Source organism: Oncorhynchus gorbuscha, linkage group LG12 (assembly GCF_021184085.1).
Source record: "Oncorhynchus gorbuscha isolate QuinsamMale2020 ecotype Even-year linkage group LG12, OgorEven_v1.0, whole genome shotgun sequence".
Lineage (NCBI taxonomy): Eukaryota > Metazoa > Chordata > Actinopteri > Salmoniformes > Salmonidae > Oncorhynchus > Oncorhynchus gorbuscha.
The window spans coordinates 78,780,359-78,804,171 of record NC_060184.1 but is presented as its reverse complement, the minus strand read 5'-3'; the positions used below and the strand labels follow the sequence as shown (position 1 = coordinate 78,804,171).

Here is a 23,813-nt window from a genome sequence, read left to right as displayed (position 1 = left end):
TTATTTGTAAAAATATATATATATATTGGAGAAGTAACTAGAGAAGTGTAGCGAAGAAAAATAATCGTGTTCAAACCGGTAGTAATTTCCTTCCAGAAGTCACGTTGATGTTGACCTCTCAGGAAGAAGCCATTTTCACGAAAGTAACAGTTTTGTAACAAGAGAGAAAAAAACAACAACAAAAGCACTGTGCCCAGGAGGAGTTGGTATAATCAGTAACATTGAGGGGGGTCTGTCTTCACATACTAACCCTCAAGTTGCTGTGATAATGTTGTCCTTCTCGGCGTCTCTCCAGCCACAGGTGAGTAAAAGACACTAAAGCCAGGATCGGATAAATAATAAATAAATAATAACCTATCTGGGTGACTGATGTAACCGAGCTACTCGAAAGCGCTGGCTAATTAACGTTTAGATATACGAGACAACACATTTTATAACTAGCTAGCTGTTTATAAAGTTTTAAAGTATTTATCTAGCCATAAATATTGTTAGCTAGTTCTTGTTTTATCAAGCTTATTTAGTTAACTAGTTACTGTAGGGAATGTTACGCATTTCTCAATCTCAGTATTTCCTAAGGTTAGTTGTCTGTTCATACTAACACCACAGCGATGTTTTTTTTTTTTTTACATTTAAGTTAATTTGATGCTAGCTAGTTATAAATTAGGGTAACTAACCAAACTAGCTGACGAATTGGTTATGTCATATCATATCAGTCAGTTATATAATCGAGCTATCGCGATAAAAAAAAAGTATTGCTTGATTTTTTTTTATACATCTGCCTGTGAATGACAATATCAATAAATACTGTCAATCAATGGCATGAGGACGGCTGTTTTTAAATGGTAACATAGGAGAAATGAATGTCAAACCTGGCCAGTGCCCGGTGCCAGAACATTAGAAGCAACTCTTCACACCAGTAACTATATGGCAGGGACTTGTCATGCCTTTGATCTCATTAGAAGATATTTACAAGTTGAACTCAAATGACCTTCCCTCATCAGTGCCCTAGCCCGGGTGCCTCACAAATCTGCTGTAAATTGCACAGTGAAAGAAATATCGTAGGCTGGTCACCTAGACCCAGGCAATCATTATCCCTCCTGCAATGTTGTTTATCAGAACAATATATGCCAACATTACACAAATCATGCATGTCATGCATTTCCAATATGTCCATCTCTGTTTGCCACTTGACTCTTCTTAGGTAACGAGTCAACTCATTGGCCAACTCATCAATGCCCTCCATTCCCTGAAGAACTCAGCCAGCTCCACAGCCACAGCTTCTGTCCAGAGCCTGCAGACACACGTCACACCAGAGCAGGACCTGTTGCTCATAGAGGTACGATAACACACTAAGGGGATGTGGCTTACACGCAAACCCATATTTAATTTTCAAATTGGTTCGATTTAAGGTAAGGGTCAAGTTCTAGATTTTGGCCAGTCTGGCGGTCAATGGGATGCTGGTCAGAAAAGTCCCGTTAGACTCTCCCCTGTAAGATTAGCCTACTTAATGGCAATCATAGGTGGTACATTTGTTATCAGGGATTCCTCTTCTCATAGCCGAGGCTTATTCCTGACACCACTGCAGTTCTCCCTCAGGCTGGACAAGCCTCAATGTACACAAGCTGTGTCTACCTTTTAGAGCTATAGCTTGCATCAACTGGCTCCACCCCCTCCACTGTCCTCAGGAGCCCCAGTGCGACTTTGTACTGACTAACATATAACATTGGAATTATGAGAATCCTGTTGTGTGCAGGGCCACCAGGTCTACCAGACTAGGCACAGCTCCCCAAGCAGACATGTCAAGCTTAGCTAAACCAGAATGGTCGTCATCCCCTCCCCTAGGGGAAACCCCTGTGGCCGTGAATTGGCCACAAACAGATCTGGGACCAGGCTAACGCTTGCTCAATATTACAGTTGATGTGTCCTTCATACTGACTTCCTGTTCCCACTGTGAACCTTCAGGACCTGGGTCTATCAGAACAGAGGGTGCGTGAGCCCACCGTGATCCTCCGGGACCTGGGCTTATCAGACCTGAGGGTGGGTCAGCTGGATGAGCTGGTGAACAGGTTACTGCCCGCACCGGGCTCAGAGGAGGGCCCAGCTGCTTCAATATGGAGGACGTCCCACGTCTCTGCGGACTCTTTCTTACAAAACAAACACGGTGAGGACGTAGTGTTTTATTTGATGAATCTGTGTTTTTGTTGCCGGGTGTATATTTGTAGTAAAATGATACCACGCATTTGTTTTTTTGCATGTGTGTATTTGTGATCGTCTTCAGTTGACGTGTGTATTTGTTTCTATAGGGTTGTCAAACGGAAGGTTTGGTGTTTTTGGCTTGCCAATGTTCCACAGACCAAACCAGAGTCCTCTACACGCCATCTGTTCAGAGCTCCAATACTGGCCTGGTAAGAAACCATACCTGGTTTATTTAGTGTCATCTGTGGTCCTCATCTGTGGAATGTGCCCAGTGACCCTCAAGTGAAGATAGGGAATTCACCATGGTAAAATTATCAACTATTTGAGAGAGTTCCATTGGTCCTAAAGTGAAATCTCCACCGACACCAGGCAAATCAAATACACCCACTCACAAGTCCTATGACATAACATAGTGAAATGAATAGTATTGTACTTGGTGACCCCCCCCTTCTCCTTCTTCAGTAAGGGTCCAGAACCGAGGCTTCAAGACTCTGAGGAAGAGCAAGCGCGTGGAGTCTGGTTACCAGGGGCTGGCAGAACCAGAGGGTTACACTTCAGCATTCATGAAGGTCAGGAAGTGTTACACTATGCAATCAGTCACGTACTCCACAAATCCCCTTCTTGGACAGACATAGTTTGGCATGCAGTCAATGAACCCATTGGATCTGTTTTGTTGGCACGTGTTGTTAAAATTGTGACCCAACACCCTTTTTCTGTTGTTCTTTATGCTATAGTGGTGATTCTTCTGACACTGTTTAGTTTTTTGGCCCCCTTTGTGTGGAAAGGGCTGTTTTTTGAATGTCTTGTAACCACTCTGGCTAGGCCCCATCTCATTTTCATGTTCAACATCTTCCTTTCTCCTCCCTCTATCTCTCACCTGCTGACACACATACATTATGCTCTCTCTCTCTCTCTCTCTCTCTCTCTCTCTCTCTCTCTCTCTCTCTCATTATTTCACCCCCCCACACCCCCTCCATCACAGGGTCTCCTCATGAGACCCGACAAGTCCCCAGAGGCACAGAGTCTGGATCACGTGGTAAAGCAGAAGAACCTGCAAGGTGACCAACAAGATGCCTTCAAGTCTGGTTTCACCGAGGGCTTCATGAGGTCCCAGGCCTTCACTCAGAGGACACACGGCACGTCACACAACTTTCTTCATATGTGGCATCTAAATCACTCAGCATATTCCCTTCCTAGAGTGACTAACAGGAAGTGATGTAAAAAATAAATAAAAACAACTGGATGGAACCTTTATTTGACTAAACAAGTCAGTAAAGACAATCTTTAAAGGAATGGTGTTAGTCATCATAGAGAAACATTTTTAAAGTGAAGACTGATATTTCAAACCCTGCCCCAGCTCGTAACAGATTTGCTCCTCCTTGAAGTCAATCATGACTGCCAGTTATACAGTGAAGCACTAAGCCCATGGGCACCACTAGCAGTTCCACCAAGTGTCCACGGGGTGGCACTGTTGAGTCGAACTTAATCTCTTATGTTTCAGTAACTCATTTCTATCTTCCCATTGACAGACTCGCTAAGGAGGACCAGGCTGATTCTATTGGTCCTCCTCGTTGTGGGAATCTATGGCCTGTCAAGAAGCCCGTTTCTTTCGGGTAAAGGGTCCTTTTCTGATGCTGGTTTGTGTTCTATTGAATTCTTACGTTTGCATGAATCACTGCATTGGGGTTGTGCTTTTTCATCAAGAGCAATCGTTGAATTGGCTGCTATTCCACTGATCGTGCTTTATGATCAATTATCAGCCAGCTGCCCAACCCCTAGCTGCCCAGGCGCTGGTCCATGATAGTATTTATTAGAAACTCCACCTTTGGCCATTTTAACAATGAATGATTGAATAGGAAATGGATATTTGAACATATATGTTTGAGTGTAAGATGAAAGTGGTATTAACAAAAATCAGTAGTTCATGACAAATGTTATTCTAGCATAGTTTCTATGATAAGTAGAGGCCTGTTGGAGATTCCCAGGTGTTGTCTGTCAGTGGTCTGATTGAGTTGTCGTGGGTTTGCACTGTACAGTGAGGTTCCGTACCACGTCAGGCCTGGACTCGCAAGTGGACCCGGTTCAGGTGAAGAGCGTCACCTTTGAGCACGTCAAGGGGGTAGAGGAGGCCAAGAATGAACTGCAAGACGTGGTGGAATTCCTCAGAAACCCCCAGAAGTTCACCGTGCTCGGAGGGAAGCTCCCTAAAGGTACGGTGTCTTTCTGTAAATGTGACATTCGGTTTATCTTCTACTAACTCACTGGGCCTTTTTTGGTTTAGCGGCAGCCTTGAGGATGGGAGTTCGATCCCCGGCTGAGTCATACCAAAGACTGTAAAAAATGGGACCCAATGTGTGTCTAATTGGCACTCTGCATTAAGGAGATAGATTTCGGGGGGGGGGGGGGTAAGGCCATACGATGAGACTACAGTCCTGTCCAGGGGGTGTATTTGTACATTAAGCTGCCCCAGACTACAGAAAGCAGATATTTCCACAAAGCTACTTCCTTACTTATGAGATGAGCAGAGATGTCCTCAAGCCAAAGCTACTTCCTTACTTATGAGATGAGCAGAGATGTCCTCAAGCCAAAGCTACTTCCTTACTTATGAGATGAGCAGAGATGTCCTCAAGCCAAAGCTACTTCCTTACTTATGAGATGAGCAGAGATGTCCTCAAGCCAAAGCTACTTCCTTAGTCCTTATTTGTCTTATCTTTCTGTGTGGTCTCTTTCCACAGTGCCATTACATTTTCTTTCTTTCAATGTGTTCATATGTTGCACTTTTCTGTGGCCTCTTGTTCTGTCAGGCATCCTCCTGATTGGCCCCCCAGGCACAGGAAAGACTCTCCTGGCTCGGGCTGTAGCCGGGGAGGCCGACGTCCCCTTCTTCTACGCATCGGGATCAGAGTTTGACGAGATGTTTGTGGGTGTCGGAGCTAGCCGCATCAGAAACCTCTTCAGTAAGTCCCAGAGGAGATCTAAAGGCTGTGTACCGTTATCAATACACTTGACTGACCAACCTTCACCCTGTCACTCATGATCGCTGATTGGTGAAAGGACCTGATAGGTTCGATTGATTGATTTTTATTGGGGGGAAAGATGCACCGAGTACAACCCAGGGGGTAACACCTTAATGTGATTCCATTAGTTTCCGGCGTTAGTGATTCCATTAGTTTCCGGCGTTAGTGATTCCATTAGTTTCCGGCGTTAGTGATTCCATTAGTTTCCGGCGTTAGTGATTCCATTACTTTCCGGCGTTAGTGATTCCATTACTTTCCGGCGTTAGTGACTCCATTAGTTTCCGGCGTTAGTGACTCCATTAGTTTCCGGCGTTAGTGATTCCATTAGTTTCCGGCGTTAGTGATTCCATTAGTTTCCGGCGTTAGTGATTCCATTAGTTTCCGGCGTTAGTGATTCCATTAGTTTCCGGCGTTAGTGATTCCATTAGTTTCCGGCGTTAGTGATTCCATTAGTTTCCGGCGTTAGTGATTTGTTTCCGGCGTTAGTGATTCCATTAGTTTCCGGCGTTAGTGATTAGTTTCCGGCGTTAGTGACTCCATTAGTTTCCGGCGTTAGTGATTCCATTAGTTTCCGGCGTTAGTGATTTGTTTCCGGCGTTAGTGATTTGTTTCCGGTGTTAGTGACTCCATTAGTTTCCGGCGTTAGTGACTCCATTAGTTTCCGGCGTTAGTGACTCCATTAGTTTCCGGCGTTAGTGACTCCATTAGTTTCCGGCGTTAGTGACTCCATTAGTTTCCGGCGTTAGTGACTCCATTCGTTTCCGGCGTTAGTGACTCCATTCGTTTCCGGCGTTAGTGACTCCATTCGTTTCCGGCGTTAGTGACTCCATTCGTTTCCGGCGTTAGTGACTCCATTCGTTTCTGGCGTTAGTGACTCCATTAGTTTCCGGCGTTAGTGATTCGTTTCCGACGTTAGTGATTCGTTTCCGGCGTTAGTGATTCGTTTCCGACGTTAGTGATTCGTTTCCGGCGTTAGTGATTCGTTTCCGGCGTTAGTGATTCGTTTCCGGCGTTAGTGATTCCATTCGTTTCCGGCGTTAGTGATTCCATTCGTTTCTGGCGTTAGTGATTCCATTCGTTTCCGGTGTTAGTGACTCCATTCGTTTCCGACGTTAGTGATTCGTTTCCGACGTTAGTGATTCGTTTCCAGCGTTAGTGATTCCATTAGTTTCCGGCGTTAGTGATTCGTTTCCGACGTTAGTGATTCGTTTCCGACGTTAGTGATTCGTTTCCGACGTTAGTGATTCGTTTCCGGCGTTAGTGATTCCATTCGTTTCCGGCGTTAGTGATTCGTTTCCGGCGTTAGTGATTCGTTTCCGGCGTTAGTGATTCGTTTCCGGCGTTAGTGATTCGTTTCCGGCGTTAGTGATTCCATTCGTTTCCGGCGTTAGTGATTCCATTCGTTTCCGGCGTTAGTGATTCGTTTCCGGCGTTAGTGATTCGTTTCCGGCGTTAGTGATTCGTTTCCGGCGTTAGTGATTCCATTCGTTTCCGGCGTTAGTGATTCCATTCGTTTCCGACGTTAGTGATTCCATTAGTTTCCGACGTTAGTGATTCGTTTCCGACGTTAGTGATTCCATTAGTTTCCGACGTTAGTGATTCGTTTCTGGCGTTAGTGATTCCATTAGTTTCTGGCGTTAGTGATTCCATTAGTTTCCGGTGTTAGTGACTCCATTCGTTTCCGACGTTAGTGATTCGTTTCCGACGTTAGTGATTCCATTAGTTTCTGGCGTTAGTGATTCCATTCGTTTCTGGCGTTAGTGATTCGTTTCCGGCGTTAGTGATTCGTTTCCAGCGTTAGTGATTCCATTAGTTTCTGGCGTTAGTGATTCCATTCGTTTCTGGCGTTAGTGATTCGTTTCCGGCGTTAGTGATTCGTTTCCAGCGTTAGTGATTCCATTAGTTTCTGGCGTTAGTGATTCCATTCGTTTCTGGCGTTAGTGATTCGTTTCCAGCGTTAGTGATTCGTTTCCAGCGTTAGTGATTCCATTAGTTTCCGGCGTTAGTGATTCGTTTCCGACGTTAGTGATTAGTTTCCGACGTTAGTGATTAGTTTCCGACGTTAGTGATTCGTTTCCGACGTTAGTGATTCGTTTCCGACGTTAGTGATTCGTTTCCGACGTTAGTGATTCGTTTCCGATGTTAGTGATTCGTTTCCGACGTTAGTGATTCGTTTCCGACGTTAGTGATTCGTTTCTGGCGTTAGTGATTCCATTCGTTTCCGGCGTTAGTGATTCCATTCGTTTCCGGCGTTAGTGATTCGTTTCCGGCGTTAGTGACTCCATTCGTTTCCGGCGTTAGTGATTCGTTTCCGGCGTTAGTGACTCCATTCGTTTCTGGCGTTAGTGATTCGTTTCCGGCGTTAGTGATTCCATTAGTTTCCGGCGTTAGTGATTAGTTTCCGACGTTAGTGATTCGTTTCTGGCGTTAGTGACTCCACTAGTTTCTGGCGTTAGTGACTCCACTAGTTTCTGGCGTTAGTGATTCCATTCGTTTCCGGCGTTAGTGATTCCATTCGTTTCCGGCGTTAGTGATTCCATTCGTTTCTGGCGTTAGTGATTCCATTCGTTTCCGGTGTTAGTGACTCCATTCGTTTCCGACGTTAGTGATTCGTTTCCGACGTTAGTGATTCGTTTCCAGCGTTAGTGATTCCATTAGTTTCCGGCGTTAGTGATTCGTTTCCGACGTTAGTGATTCGTTTCCGACGTTAGTGATTCGTTTCCGACGTTAGTGATTCGTTTCCGACGTTAGTGATTCGTTTCCGACGTTAGTGATTCGTTTCCGGCGTTAGTGATTCCATTCGTTTCCGGCGTTAGTGATTCGTTTCCGGCGTTAGTGATTCGTTTCCGGCGTTAGTGATTCGTTTCCGGCGTTAGTGATTCGTTTCCGGCGTTAGTGATTCCATTCGTTTCCGGCGTTAGTGATTCCATTCGTTTCCGACGTTAGTGATTCCATTAGTTTCCGGCGTTAGTGATTCGTTTCCGACGTTAGTGATTCCATTAGTTTCCGACGTTAGTGATTCGTTTCTGGCGTTAGTGATTCCATTAGTTTCTGGCGTTAGTGATTCCATTAGTTTCCGGTGTTAGTGACTCCATTCGTTTCCGACGTTAGTGATTCGTTTCCGACGTTAGTGATTCCATTAGTTTCTGGCGTTAGTGATTCCATTCGTTTCTGGCGTTAGTGATTCGTTTCCAGCGTTAGTGATTCCATTAGTTTCTGGCGTTAGTGATTCCATTCGTTTCTGGCGTTAGTGATTCGTTTCCGGCGTTAGTGATTCGTTTCCAGCGTTAGTGATTCCATTAGTTTCTGGCGTTAGTGATTCCATTCGTTTCTGGCGTTAGTGATTCGTTTCCAGCGTTAGTGATTCGTTTCCAGCGTTAGTGATTCCATTAGTTTCCGGCGTTAGTGATTCGTTTCCGACGTTAGTGATTAGTTTCCGACGTTAGTGATTAGTTTCCGACGTTAGTGATTCGTTTCCGACGTTAGTGATTCGTTTCCGACGTTAGTGATTCGTTTCCGACGTTAGTGATTCGTTTCCGATGTTAGTGATTCGTTTCCGACGTTAGTGATTCGTTTCCGACGTTAGTGATTCGTTTCTGGCGTTAGTGATTCCATTCGTTTCCGGCGTTAGTGATTCCATTAGTTTCCGGCGTTAGTGATTCGTTTCCGGCGTTAGTGACTCCATTCGTTTCCGGCGTTAGTGATTCGTTTCCGGCGTTAGTGACTCCATTCGTTTCCGGCGTTAGTGATTCGTTTCCGGCGTTAGTGATTCGTTTCCGACGTTAGTGATTCGTTTCCGGCGTTAGTGATTCGTTTCCGGCGTTAGTGATTCGTTTCCGGCGTTAGTGATTCGTTTCCGGCGTTAGTGACTCCACTAGTTTCCGGCGTTAGTGACTCCATTCGTTTCCGGCGTTAGTGATTCGTTTCCGACGTTAGTGATTCGTTTCCGGCGTTAGTGACTCCACTAGTTTCCGGCGTTAGTGACTCCACTAGTTTCCGGCGTTAGTGACTCCATTAGTTTCCGGCGTTAGTGACTCCACTAGTTTCCGGCGTTAGTGACTCCACTAGTTTCCGGCGTGGTCCCTGATGAAATACCGACCAAGTTAAATAAAACAGTAACCCCTCTGCATCACAGTCATTCCACAATGTGGCTTTCAACTAATCAAGTACTACTTGGATCAGTGACCATGAAGCACAGGAAAGGAGGGACACAGCCTCAATCTCTTTCTGTTTGGTCCGCAGAAGAGGCGAAAGCCAACGCACCTTGTGTTGTCTTCATTGATGAGCTTGACAGCGTGGGAGGAAAGAGGATCGAGTCTCCCATGCACCCCTACTCCAGACAGACCATCAACCAGCTACTGGCAGAGATGGACGGGTCAGAACAACTCAGAATATACTGTATATAGCTATTGCATCAGAGAATTAAGCCTGCATATCTTTTTTTTGTTTACCTGGTGCATATCACAAGGCTTGTATTTTCCTCATTCAATGTGTTGATACTCCACAGGTTCAAACCAAACGAAGGGGTCATCGTTATCGGCGCTACAAACTTTGCTGAGGCTTTGGATAAGTATGTTTTCAGTGGGTAGTAGCAGGTGTTTCTGTTGGCTTTTTACCAACCCAGTAGGCTTGGTCCCTTTGTCAGGACTTGGCTGGTTGTCTGTCTCGTCTTAAAATTTCAGACCTCTGGATTTCAGCTCCGAGTTGCAAAATCACACTTGAAATGTGGTAATAAGGCTGGGTGGTTCATTGGAACGAATTGCACAGTGGGAACTACACTTCCCATGTGCCCAGATAACTGATTCTGCATTTTTTTGCCACGGTCCTCCTCGGATGTCCCTCGGTGAGATTACTGGAAAAGTCGCCAGACGAAAGTTATTCTTGAGAGCTGGTCATAGGACCAGCAAAAAGCTGTATAAATGGAACAAATCTATTTTTAGAAAGAGGTCGTAAATAGAACCACTCTTCATTTTGCTCCCATTGACCGAGAAGCGTTATACATTCATTGTAGAGTCACAAAGGCTAAAGGTAAATTAAAGAATGCAATTGTTATTGACACACTTGAGATTGGAGTCTGTACTCTGTTCGAATTGTATACAACCATGTCAGCTCTCTGGATCATTAGCCCCGTTGCTGTCTGGATCATTAGCCACGTTGCTGTCTGGATCATTAGCCACGTTGCTGTCTGGATCATTAGCCCCGTTGCTGTCTGGATCATTAGCCCCGTTGATGTCTGGATCATTAGCCCCGTTGCTGTCTGGATCATTAGCCCCGTTGCTGTCTGGATCATTAGCCCCGTTGCTGTCTGGATCATTAGCCCCGTTGCTGTCTGGATCATTAGCCCCGTTGCTGTCTGGATCATTAGCCCCGTTGCTGTCTGGATCATTAGCCCCGTTGCTGTCTGGATCATTAGCCCCGTTGCTGTCTGGATCATTAGCCCCATTGATCTTCTGTCTTTTTTTTTAGTGCCCTGGTACGTCCGGGGAGGTTTGACATGCAAGTGACCGTCCCTCGTCCGGACGTGAAAGGACGTACGGAGATCCTCAACTGGTACCTGCAGAAGATCAAAGTGGATCCCAGTAGGTCTCAAATCAGTTGCTTGGATCAGTGGCTTTCAGATCTCTCCTTGAGGAACCCCCAGACGTTTCACAATGTTGTTGTAGCCCTGAGCCATCTCGGGTCCCCGAGGAGAGGTTTGAAAAAACCCCTGGCTTAGACTGTATATCAGCTGACTAATGTATCATAGCGACGTTAAACCTAGCCGCCTTGTTGAGAGGTTCTGATCACTAGGTGTCACAGCTACACACACACACACACACACACACACACACACACACACACACACACACACACACACACACACACACACACACACACACACACACACACACACACACACACATTTGCTGCATGGAAGAGCCCACTGTTTTGGATTGCCAACATTCTCCTTTTGACTCTGCCGGTTGTGTGTTCAGACGTGAACGCGGCGATCATTGCCAGGGGGACGGTGGGCTTCACGGGGGCGGAGCTGGAGAACCTGGTGAACCAGGCAGCCCTGAAGGCAGCTGTGGACGGCCTCGACCAGGTCACCATGAAGGAACTGGAGTTCTCCAAGGACAAGATCCTCATGGGTGGGTGCACACACACACAGACATACACACACACACACACAGACATACACACTCACATACACATACACACTCACACACACACGCACACACACATACACACTCACATACACATGCACACAGACATACACACGCACACAGACATACACACTCACATACACATACACACTCACATACACACGCACACAGACAGACAGACAGACAGACAGACAGGCACACACACACACGCACACACACACGCAGACACACACAGACACGCACACAGACACACACAGACATACACACTTACATACACACACTCACAGACAGACAGACAGACATACACACTCACATACACACGCACGCACACACACATTTCGCCACACTCGTGTTAACATCTGCTAACCATGTGTGTGTGTGACCATATATATATATATATCACACACACACAACCTGCCATGTGAGAGAGCTTAATGACAAAGAGTTTCTGGTTATTCTCTAGGACAGATATTTTCCCAGGAGTTGATGGTCCTATCTTTCAGGTTGGAATGCCCAAATATAACGAAACTGGAGTAAACCTGCACTACAGTAATATGAATGACGTGTGTTTTTAATTCATCAAAGTGGTTCCTCTTGTCTCTCTTTTATACTGAAGGTCCTGAGCGCAGGAGTGTGGACATTGATAAGAAGAACAAGCAAATCACAGCCTACCACGAGTCAGGCCACGCCATTGTGGCCTATTACACCAAAGACGCCATGCCCATCAACAAGGCAACCATCATGCCCAGAGGACCCACTCTTGGCCATGTGAGTAGTACTGAGCATTGCATTTTGATTGGCCAGGAAGTGTTTGAAGCTGTGGTATATTACCATGGAATCACCCCACTTGCTTTGACATAACATCTCTTGATTTAGCAATGTCATAGTTTGTTACATTTCATCCATGTTTTGCATTGCGAAGCTAAACGTGTTCCACTATATAGTAAAATACCTTACAGGATAGCTGCATTGTCCCTTCTGCCATTACTTTTACTGTTGCCATGGAGAAGAAGAACCCCCCTTAGTTCTGTTGCCATGGAGAAGAAGAACTTGGCCACCGTTTGAACCCCCTAGTTCTGTTGCCATGGAGAAGAAGAAGAAGTTGGCCACCTGTTTGAACCCCCCCTTGGTGCTGTTGCCATGGACTTCCTGAAAGAAGTTGGCCTCCGTTTTAAAATGTTTGGATGTTGGCGGCTCCAGGGGGCTTGCCTTAAATCAGATCTGGAGGAACATTGGTTTACCAACGGAAGGACTAGTCTGAGACCATCCATCTGTCTGTTTAGGTGTCCATGCTCCCAGAGAATGACCGTTGGAGTGAGACGCGGGCTCAGCTCCTGGCCCAGATGGACGTCAGCATGGGAGGTCGCGTGGCCGAGGAGCTCATCTTTGGCGACGATTACATCACGACTGGTGAGGGGGGGGGGGGTGAAACCAAGATCGGTTGGGCTTTCGCTATAGAGCATACTGCTACAGCAATTTTGGGACTTCTAAATGATTGATGTATAATCAGTTGATTCTTGAAGAATATAACTTCTAAATGAGCTTCTGTCGTACCCCATCAGAGTCCAAAATAACCTTGAGTTATTCCGTTGTTTGTAAACAAAACAGTTGTCAACAAACGTTGTATATAGCCTCAACTATTTGGATAACGTGGATGCATCCTTAGCTCTGTCTATGAATTTGAGTGGTTACATTTCTCAAGGCCCATCCCTCAGCCTTACTCCTGTATTGTGGTTTCCCCATCCCTCAGCCTTACTCCTGTATTGTGGTTTCTCCATCCCTCAGCCTTACTCCTGTATTGTGGTTTCTCCATCCCTCAGCCTTACTCCTGTATTGTGGTTTCCCCATCCCTCAGCCTTACTCCTGTATTGTGGTTTCCCCATCCCTCAGCCTTACTCCTGTATTGTGGTTTCTCCATCCCTCAGCCTTACTCCTGTATTGTGGTTTCCCCATCCCTCAGCCTTACTCCTGTATTGTGGTTTCTCCATCCCTCAGCCTTACTCCTGTATTGTGGTTTCCCCATCCCTCAGCCTTACTCCTGTATTGTGGTTTCTCCATCCCTCAGCCTTACTCCTGTATTGTGGTTTCTCCATCCCTCAGCCTTACTCCTGTATTGTGGTTTCTCCATCCCTCAGCCTTACTCCTGTATTGTGGTTTCCCCATCCCTCAGCCTTACTCCTGTATTGTGGTTTCCCCATCCCTCAGCCTTACTCCTGTATTGTGGCGACTCTGTTTTCCAGGAGCGTCAAGCGACTTTGACGGGGCGACCAGAATAGCCAAGATGATGGTGACCAGGTTCGGAATGAGTGACAAGGTGAGAGATCATACCTCGTGCACATAAAATGGTAGATTGAAGATGAGTCTACACAAATAGTTCCTAACTGCATTTCTTTTTCTCTCTAGTAGTCTGCATTTTAGATGGTCTAAATGCATTTCATTTCACCAAAGGCTTATTCCTCAAAGGCCGTATCCATACATTTAGAAGGAAGCGTTGACACTGTGCAGTAAATGCCATTCTCAGGCATTGCACGTGATTGGAGGGATCTCTCAGCCATGTTGTACATGTGCCAACACATTCTCGACTTTGTTCCGACTCAACACTGAGAGATTTACTCTGCTACTCACCTCGTATCTACAGACCGTAGTATCTACAGACCATAGTCTACCTCGTATCTACAGACCGTAGTATCTACAGACTGTAGTCTACCTCGCATCTACAGGCCGTAGTATCTACAGACCACAATATCTACAGACCGTAGTCTACTGAGGCTGCTACTCACCTTGTATCTACAGACCATAGTCTACTGGGGCTATTAGAATAATAATAATAGTTGTATTTTATGTAGCGCTTTTCTTTACAAAGAGAATCTGACGCTTTAAAAACAACAACACTGAGAGATTTACTCTGCTACTCACCTCGTATCTACAGACCGTAGTATCTACAGACCGTAATATCTACAGACCATAGTCTACTGAGGCTGCTACTCACCTCGCATCTACAGGCCGTAGTCTACCTCGTATCTATTCACCTCGTATCTACAGACCGTAGAATCTACAGGCCGTAGTCTACCTCGTATCTACTCACCTCGTATCTACAGACCGTAGTCTACTGGGGCTATTAGAATAATAATAATAGATGTATTTTATGTAGCGCTTTTCTTATCTACAGACCGTAGTATCTACAGACCGTAGTATCTACAGACCGTAGTCTACCTCGTATCTACAGACCGTAGTATCTACAGACCGTAGTATCTACAGACCGTAGTATCTACAGACCGTAGTCTACCTCGTATCTACAGACCGTAGTATCGACAGACCGTAGTCTACCTCGTATCTACAGACCGTAGTATCGACAGACCGTAGTCTACCTCGTATCTACAGACCGTAGTATCTACAGACCGTAGTCTACCTCGTATCTACAGACCGTAGTATCTACAGACCGTAGTCTTTCGTATCTACAGACCGAGTATCTACAGACCGTAGTCTAAAACATCTACAGACCGTAGTATCTACAGACCGTAGTCTCACCTCGTATCTACAGACCGTAGTCTACAGACTCGTATCTACAGACCGTAGTCTACTGATCTACAGACCGTAGTCTACCTCGCATCTACAGACCGTAGTCTACCTCGTATCTACAGACCGTAGTCTACCTCGTATCTACAGACCGTAGAATCTACAGACCGTAGTCTACCTCGTATCTACAGACCGTAGTATCTACAGACCGTAGTATCTACAGACCGTAGTATCTACAGAATAGTATCTACAGACCGTAGTTTACCTCGTATCTACAGACCGTAGTATCTACAGACCGTAGTATCTACAGACCGTAGTCTACCTCGTATCTACAGACCGTAGTATCTACAGACCGTAGTCTACCTCATATCTACAGACCGTAGTCTACCTCGTATCTACAGACCGTAGTATCTAAAGACCGTAGTATCTACAGACCGTAGTCTACCTCGTATCTACAGACCGTAGTATCTAAAGACCGTAGTATCTACAGACCGTAGTCTACCTCGTATTTACAGACCGTAGTATCTACAGACCGTAGTCTACCTCGTATCTACAGACCGTAGTCTACCTCGTATCTACAGACCGTAGTCTACCTCGTATCTACAGACCGTAGTATCTACAGACCGTAGTATCTACAGACCGTAGTATCTACAGACCGTAGTATCTACAGACCGTAGTCTACCTCGTATCTACAGACCGTAGTATCTACAGACCGTAGTATCTACAGACCGTAGTCTACCTCGTATCTACAGACCGTAGTATCTACAGACCGTAGTATCTACAGACCGTAGTCTACCTCGTATCTACAGACCGTAGTCTACAGACCGTAGTATCTAAAGACCGTAGTATCTACAGACCGTAGTATCTACAGACCGTAGTATCTACAGACCGTAGTATCTACAGACCGTAGTCTACCTCGTATCTACAGACCGTAGTATCTACAGACCGTAGTATCTACAGACCGTAGTCTACCTCGTATCTACAGACCGTAGTATCTACAGACCGTAGTCTACCTCGTATCTACAGACCGTAGTCTACCTCGTATCTACAGACCGTAGTATCTAAAGACCGTAGTATCTACAGACCGTAGTCTACCTCGTATCTACAGACCGTAGTATCTACAGACCGTAGTATCTAAAGACCGTAGTATCTACAGACCGTAGTCTACCTCGTATCTACAGACCGTAGTATCTACAGACCGTAGTCTACCTCGTATCTACAGACCGTAGTCTACCTCGTATCTACAGACCGTAGTCTACCTCGTATCTACAGACCGTAGTCTACCTCGTATCTACAGACCGTAGTCTACCTCGTATCTACAGACCGTAGTCTACCTCGTATCTACAGACCGTAGTCTACCTCGTATCTACAGACCGTAGTCTACCTATCTACAGACCGTAGTATCTACAGACCGTAGTATCTACAGACCGTAGTATCTACAGACCGTAGTCTACCTCGTATCTACAGACCGTAGTATCTACAGACCGTAGTATCTACAGACCGTAGTCTACCTCGTATCTACAGACCGTAGTATCTACAGACCGTAGTCTACCTCGTATCTACAGACCGTAGTCTACCTCGTATCTACAGACCGTAGTATCTAAAGACCGTAGTATCTACAGACCGTAGTCTACCTCGTATCTACAGACCGTAGTATCTAAAGACCGTAGTATCTACAGACCGTAGTCTACCTCGTATCTACAGACCGTAGTATCTACAGACCGTAGTCTACCTCGTATCTACAGACCGTAGTCTACCTCGTATCTACAGACCGTAGTCTACCTCGTATCTACAGACCGTTGTCTACCTCGTATCTACAGACCGTAGTCTACCTCGTATCTACAGACCGTAGTCTACCTCGTATCTACAGACCGTAGTATCTACAGACCGTAGTATCTACAGACCGTAGTATCTACAGACCGTAGTCTACCTCGTATCTACAGACCGTAGTATCTACAGACCGTAGTCTACCTCGTATCTACAGACCGTAGTCTACCTCGTATCTACAGACCGTAGTATCTAAAGACCGTAGTATCTACAGACCGTAGTCTACCTCGTATCTACAGACCGTAGTATCTACAGACCGTAGTCTACCTCGTATCTACAGACCGTAGTCTACCTCGTATCTACAGACCGTAGTATCTACAGACCGTAGTCTACTGGGGCTATTAGAATAATAATAATAGATGTATTTTATGTCGCGCTTTTCTTTACAAAGAGAACACTTTAAAAACAACAGTAGGCTTCTGGCAGTGGCGAGTCTTGCCCTATGTGATGGTCTCCCACAGCCGACAGCTAGTGTTGATTGTGATGGCTGAATGGCTGAATGTCGATGGTACAGGGAGGGAGAAGCGTCAGTCGGATAGACTGATCCGAAGCTCTTCATCAGACACCTTCGCCGTATCCTCCTCCGTAGGTTGGCTGGATCATGGACTACTGAAAGTGTTACACCCACAAGGGTGCTGCTTCGGCGGGTGTAGGCAAAGCTCAGCGCCTGAAAGACCACCACACATCAGTAGTGGTAGTCTGGTATAGTCACCCTATGAGGCAGACAGCAACCCCTCATCACGTTCCAAAAACCGGGGCGTTTGGAAACAAAAGCAGTGTAGAAAGCCGCCCGGTGCTGTGTGGGTTATTGAGATGCATCGTTCAAATGATCGCAGAGCCAGCTAGCATAGCTATCTAGCCAGAATTTAAAAAATAATAATAATCATGTTTTACTTGCCTTTAGTCCAGCAACTTTGGGCCAAGACCACCAGATATTTTATTTCAGTAAGAAGTTATCAAAAAAATACAATAAACACCTAAAACAACAAAATATTGATAAATGTCCAGGAGCTCTCTGCCATGGCTTCCTCGCGGTGCCATGGCAACCACGGAACTTATCATGTCAACATAAGACAGCACCAGTTTTGGGGGCGGCTGGTAGCCTAGTGGTTCGAGATTTGGGTCAGTAACCGAAAGGTTGCTAGATCGAATCCCCGAGGATTAGGTAAAGGTAAAAATCTGTCCTTCTGCCCTTAAACAAGGCAGTTAACCCACTGTTCCTAGGCCAGTTAACCCACTGTTCCTAGGCCAGTTAACCCACTGTTCCAAGGCCGTCATTGTTAATAAGAATTTGTTCTTAACTGACTTACCTAGTTAAAAAAAATATATAATAATAATTATTGGGCCAAATGTCATTTTGAAATGCATAAGGAGGAGCTATTTGATTAGAGGTGTGTGTGTGTGTGTGTGTGTGTATATATGCGTGTTTTTTATATATATATATATATATATATAAATATATATATATATATATATATATATATATATATATAACCTCATCAGTGTCCACCAGCTCTCTGACTATTTTGATCAAACCATTTACTTAACCTGCCCTGCCAACCCTGAAATTAGTGACTGATTTACTGTGCCACAGACCTGGCAACCCATGCTGCCTTACTTGGTTCATTACTATAAAGAAGAAGCCTTGGCTTGGTCGTGCCGGAATGGCTCACAGGAGCAGGAACCGATCTCCTATTTCTGTAGCGTGAGGAAGCTTGATGTACAAGTACTCTCCCTGGATAGGACGCTAGTCTATCGCAGAGCCTTAGAGTAGCTACTGCATACGTGGTCTGCTGTGCCCCTAACCCTGAGACTTGCTGTGCCCCTAACCCTGAGACTGTTGCTGTGCCCCTAACCCTGAGACTGTTGCTGTGCCCCTAACCCTGAGACTGTTGCTGTGCCCCTAACCCTGAGACTGTTGCTGTGCCCCTAACCCTGAGACTACTAAAACGTATTGTTTCAGCTTGGTGTCATGACCTATGCTGAAGTAACCAAACAGAGCCCTGAGACGCAGGCAGCCATCGAACAGGAAGTCAGGGTCCTGCTCAAGGTAAGCTTCCCAAACTTTCCCCCACTGCACTTAAAAATAATAATAATAATTGTCAAATCCTATCTACACTAAACAAAAATATAAGGAAATAAGTCAACTTGGTATGGCTGCAATCCCCCTATCGGGATAAGTGTCATCAACAACCGCTGAATATGCATAGCGCTACATTCAATAAATATTACTACAAATATTTATATTCATGAAATCACACGTGCAATATAGGAAAACACAGCTTAGCCTTTTGTTAATCCACCTGTCGTGTCAGATTTTGAAATTATGCTTTACAGTGAAAGCAATCCGAGCGTTTGTGTAAGTTTATCGATCGCACGACAAAACATTAAGTACACTTAGCATCAGGAAGCTTGGTCACGAAAAACAATCAAATTATTCGTTTACCTTTGATCTTCGGATGTTTTCACTCACGAGACTCCCAGTTACACAACAAATGTTCCTTTTGTTCCATAAAGATTATTTTTATATCCAAAATACCTCCGTTTGTTTGTCGCGTTATTACATTTAAGTCATTTAGCAGACGCTCTTATCCAGAGCGACTTACAAATTGGTGCATTCACCTTATGACATCCAGTGGAACAGTCACTTTACAATAGTGCATCTAAATCTTAAAGGGGGGGGGGTGAGAAGGATTACTTATCCTATCCTAGGTATTCCGTAAAGAGGTGGGGTTTCAGGTGTCTCCGGAAGGTGGTGATTGACTCCGCTGTCCTGGCGTTATGTTCAGAAATGCGCAGGAAAGAGTGGTCACGACAACTCAAACAAATTCCAAATCGTTTTCATAATGTCCACAGAAACATGTCAAACGTTTTTTATAATCAATCCTCAGGTTGTTTTTAAAATATATAATCGGTAATATATCAACCACAAATGTCTTTCACAGTAGGAGAGGGAAAAGCAATACCTATCCAAACTCTGTTGCGTGAGCAAAACTCATGTGACCAGTTGACGCGATGTTATTGTTCTGGCTCATTTAAAAAAAATAAAAGCCTGAAACTATGTCTGAAGACTGACACCTTGAGGAAGCGATAGGAAAAGGAATCTGGTTCATATCCAGCAAAGGGAGGCTATGGAACATGGAGTTTTCAAAATAGAAGCCACTTTGTTTTCCTGTTTTTCTCAGGGTTTCGCCTGCAATATCAGTTCTGTTCTACTCAGACAATATTTTGACAGTTTTGGAAACTTTAGAGTGTTTTCTATCCAATACTAATGATACTATGCATATATTAGCAACCGAGACTGAGGAGCTGGCCGTTTACAATGGGCACCTTTTCATCCAAGCTACTCAATACTGCCCCTGCAGCCATAAAAAGTTGAAATTAATTAGGCCCAGTCGATGGAATTCACAATTGGGAATACAGATATGCATCTGTTGGTCACAGATATTTTTTAAGGTAAGGGCGTGGATCAGAAAACCAGTCAATATCTGTGACCATTTGACTCATCCAGAGAGATACATCTCCTTCACATAAGAGTTGATCAGGCTGTTGATTGTGGAATGTTGTCCCTCTCCTCTTCAATGGTTGTGCGAAGTTGCTGGATATTGGCGGGAGTTGGAACACATTGATCCAGAGCATCCCACACATGCTCAATGGGAAACATGTCTGGGGAGTATGCAGGCCATGGAAGAACTGGGACATGTTCAACTTCCAGGAATTGGGTACAGATCCTTGCGTCATGGGGCCATGCATTATCATGCTGAAACATGAGGTGATGGCGGCGGATGAATGACACGACAATGGGCCTCAGGATCTCGTCACGGTATCTCTGTGCATTCAAATTGCCATCGATGAAATGCAATTGTGTTCATTGTCTGTAGCTTATGCCTGTGCAAACCATATCCCCACCACCACCAGAGGGCGCTCTGTTCACAACGTTTACATCAGCAAACCACATTTACATTTACATTTAAGTCATTTAGCAGACGCTCTTATCCAGAGCGACTTACACTCACCCACACGTCTGCCATCTGCCCAGTACAGTTGGAACTGTGATTCAACCATGAGGAGCTCACTTCTCCAGCGTGCCAGTGTCCATCGAAGGTGAGCATTTGCTGCAGTTTGGTCAAGACCCTGGTGAGGACGACTAGCATGCATATGAGCTTCCCCGAGACGGTTTCTGACAGTTTGTGCAGAATATATATATTTTTTGCAAACCCAGTTTCCTAAGCTGTCCGGGTGGCTGATCTCGGGTGGTCCTGATTCTAGTGGTGACGGCGGTTGTGAAGCCAGTTGGACGTACTGCCAAACTCTTTAAAATGACGTTGGAGGTGGGTTATGGTAGAGATATTATCTGGCAACTGCTCTGGGAGACATTCCTGCAGTCGGTGTGCCAATTGCACGCTCCCTCAACTTGAGACATCTGTGGCATTGTGTTGTGTGACACAACTTCACATTTTAGTGGCCTTTCATTATCCCCAGCACAAGGTGAACCTATGTAATATGCAGCTTCTTGATATGCTCACACCTGTCAGGTGGATGGATTATCTTGGCAAAGGAGAAATGCTCACTAACAAGGATATAAACACATTTCTGCATAACGTCTGAGAGAGATGGAACATTTCTGGGATCTTTTTTTATTTCAGCTCATGAAACATGAGACCAACACTTTACATGATGCGTTTATATTTTTGTTCAGTATAGTTAATAAAGTATTAGTTAATTTTCGTATTAACCAACCAATAATCGTTCAACTTCCTAAAATAATAGTTTCTTCAATATTCATTCTTATGAAAACGGAAGTGTGATAATAATCCGTGGGCTCCCGAGTGGCGCAGCGGTCTAAGACACTGCTTCTCAGTGCTAGAGGCGTCACTACAGACACCCTGGTTCGATTCCGGGCTGTATCAAAACTGGACGTGATTGAGAGTCCCATAGGGTGGCGCACAATTGGCCCAGCGTCTTCCGGGTTTGGCCGGTGTAGGCCGTCATTGTAAATAAGATTTTTTTTTTTTCTTAACTGACTTTCCTAGTTGAAGATTACATTCTGTGTTTCTTTTGACGTTCATTCTCTCTCTCCTATCCAGGACTCGTATGAGCGAGCCAAAAACCTCTTGAAGACCTACAGCGATGAGCACAAGACGCTGGCCGAGGCTCTGCTAACGTACGAAACTCTGGATGCCAAAGAGATCAAGCTGGTCCTAGAGGGCAAGGCCCTGGACCCTAGATGACTCTGAGAGAAGCCTAGTCAGAGACAGTTAGACGTCAGGGTTGGGGTCAATTCCATTTAAATTCTAGTCAATTCAGACAGTAAACCAAATTCCGATTCAAAATGTTCCTCAATGGAAAAGCATTGAAGATAATAGGAATTGGAATTTCATCGTACTTCCTGAATTGACTGGAATTAAAATGAAATTCACCCCAACCCTGTAAGACATTTTATCTGAATTATGTAAATTTTAAGATGTACAATGGTGTGGTTTTTAGAGGCTTTATAGGTTTCTTCCCCTCAACGTAAATGACTGACTAGCTCATAGTCGCACCTCGTTTTATCCCTCTGAACCTATGACTCCTCTGTCTGTCATGTTGGGCAGGCATTCCCGTACGGCAGCTTTGTCAAGCGACAAAGGCCCATAGCAAGGTTCATTTCAACACCCTGAGCTCAAAATGCCCGGATTTTAGTTTTTTGATATCGACATTGTCGTCGCCCCCCCCTCAAGTTTTCCCCCTTAAAGTTTGTATATACAGTATTGATCGAGAAAGTGCTGCATTATGATGCATTAACGTGCTCCTGGGAAAGTGGGAGATTGTAAATCCGATATGTGCTTTTGAAGTCGGACCAATTCTTGAACCAATGAGAAGCTAGCTAACATTGCTAATAATTAAGTTAGCTAGCTTGCTAAACATTGCCAATATGGCCAAACTAGCTACGGTATCCACATTGATAAGTTTGTAATTGTCAAATATATTTATTGTTAACTTTGGGTTGAAAAGGGGTGGTTAAATGTCTTCGTTAACAAACAAAAAAACGCAGTTTGTAATTACTTGGAGGGTCGTTCAAGCGAAACTGAAACGACAGTTTCAGAAGCATGTGAACGCCCCCCCCCCCCCCCCCCCCAATAGTCCTCAGCCAATAGGATCTTATATCGCACAATTGTTTTCTTTTCTTTAGCAATTTTGTGCATGAAAGCCTCATCGTGTATTTGGTATGCTATCGAAGTTATGAGGGAAAACAATTGTTTGCCGATCTGATCCTACTTGACCTATAGCTTTTTCACTGAAGAATATTAGTGATAGAAACGGCCGACCATAAAATATGGGTTTATCATTTAAAAACCATACAAATTTTTAACATGCATATATATATAATCTAAATACAAAATGGCTGTATCAGCGTTCCCTTAAATGATTCATCGTCTGAGTTGTGACGGATTCACTGTATGCAGGTCAATATACACATTTTATGTTGTTATTTTATTTATTTACCCAAAGTGTGCCGGACTTGCCATCGTTAGCTATTTTAGGCCCTCGTGTCTGAGCCCATCCATGGTGTAAATGAAATGTGAGAGGAGATGTATTTAAATCTGTTTCTCGTTGGAAGTGGATCTTGTGGAAGCTCAAATAAAAATTATTCTAAAATCATGCTGTTCTTTGGTCTCTGGTTGTGAGACTTTGGTCTGGGATTCCTTCAAACTGTGCTACTGACAATGTGCGTTTTATTTGTTTATTTTTTTTTATAAAGGAAATTTCCTTGTTGGATTGTAAACACTGATTGTCAGCTCAAGCGTAAAGGACCTTTATTTTTCAAGGTAGAATCAGCAAAGCACAATATCAGTCCGACTTCTGCAACAACAACGCTAAACTTCTCTGCTGTTTTTGATTTGATTTTTGATTTTGCCTTTATTTAACTAGGCAAGTCAGTTAAGAACAAATTCTTATTTTCAATGACGGCCTAGGAACAGTGGGTTAACTGCCTGTTCAGGGGCAGAACGACAGATTTTTACCTTGTCAGCTCGGGGGTTTGAACTTGCAACCTTCCGGTTACTAGTCCAACGCTCTAACCACTAAGCTACCCTGCCACCTCTACACTAACCACTAAGCTACCCTGCCA

The 23,813-nt window shown here is 44.7% G+C and overlaps 1 protein-coding gene across 2 annotated transcripts; it reads left to right on the top strand.

Moving 5' to 3' along the window:
• The first annotated feature begins 104 nt into the window (after positions 1 to 104).
• Positions 105 to 23,344, top strand: LOC123991421 (ATP-dependent zinc metalloprotease YME1L1-like). 2 transcript variants are annotated; one of them, XM_046293001.1, is made up of 18 exons: positions 105 to 301; positions 1,202 to 1,336; positions 1,963 to 2,161; positions 2,304 to 2,405; positions 2,659 to 2,765; positions 3,179 to 3,332; positions 3,726 to 3,833; positions 4,233 to 4,406; positions 5,001 to 5,153; positions 9,456 to 9,588; positions 9,721 to 9,783; positions 10,680 to 10,792; positions 11,189 to 11,344; positions 11,976 to 12,127; positions 12,643 to 12,769; positions 13,600 to 13,673; positions 18,666 to 18,752; positions 21,790 to 23,344. In XM_046293001.1, the coding sequence occupies exons 1-18, from the start codon at positions 269 to 271 to the stop codon at positions 21,931 to 21,933; spliced, it is 2,214 nt and encodes a 737-aa protein (XP_046148957.1). In that variant the 5' UTR covers positions 105 to 268; the 3' UTR covers positions 21,934 to 23,344. The 2 variants fall into 2 exon arrangements, with proteins under 2 accessions (XP_046148957.1, XP_046148958.1); XM_046293002.1 differs by having other exon boundaries at positions 106 to 301; positions 3,726 to 3,809.
• The last annotated feature ends 469 nt before the right edge of the window (positions 23,345 to 23,813 follow it).

Excerpts from the sequence above, each read along its gene's own strand:
- LOC123991421 (XM_046293001.1), top strand. The coding sequence starts at position 269 with ATGTTGTCCTTCTCGGCGTCTCTCCAGCCACAG. Across the intron at positions 3,333-3,725 it reads CTTCACTCAGAGGACACACG|ACTCGCTAAGGAGGACCAGG; the intron begins GCACGTCACACA and ends TCCCATTGACAG. Across the intron at positions 18,753-21,789 it reads AAGTCAGGGTCCTGCTCAAG|GACTCGTATGAGCGAGCCAA; the intron begins GTAAGCTTCCCA and ends TCTCCTATCCAG.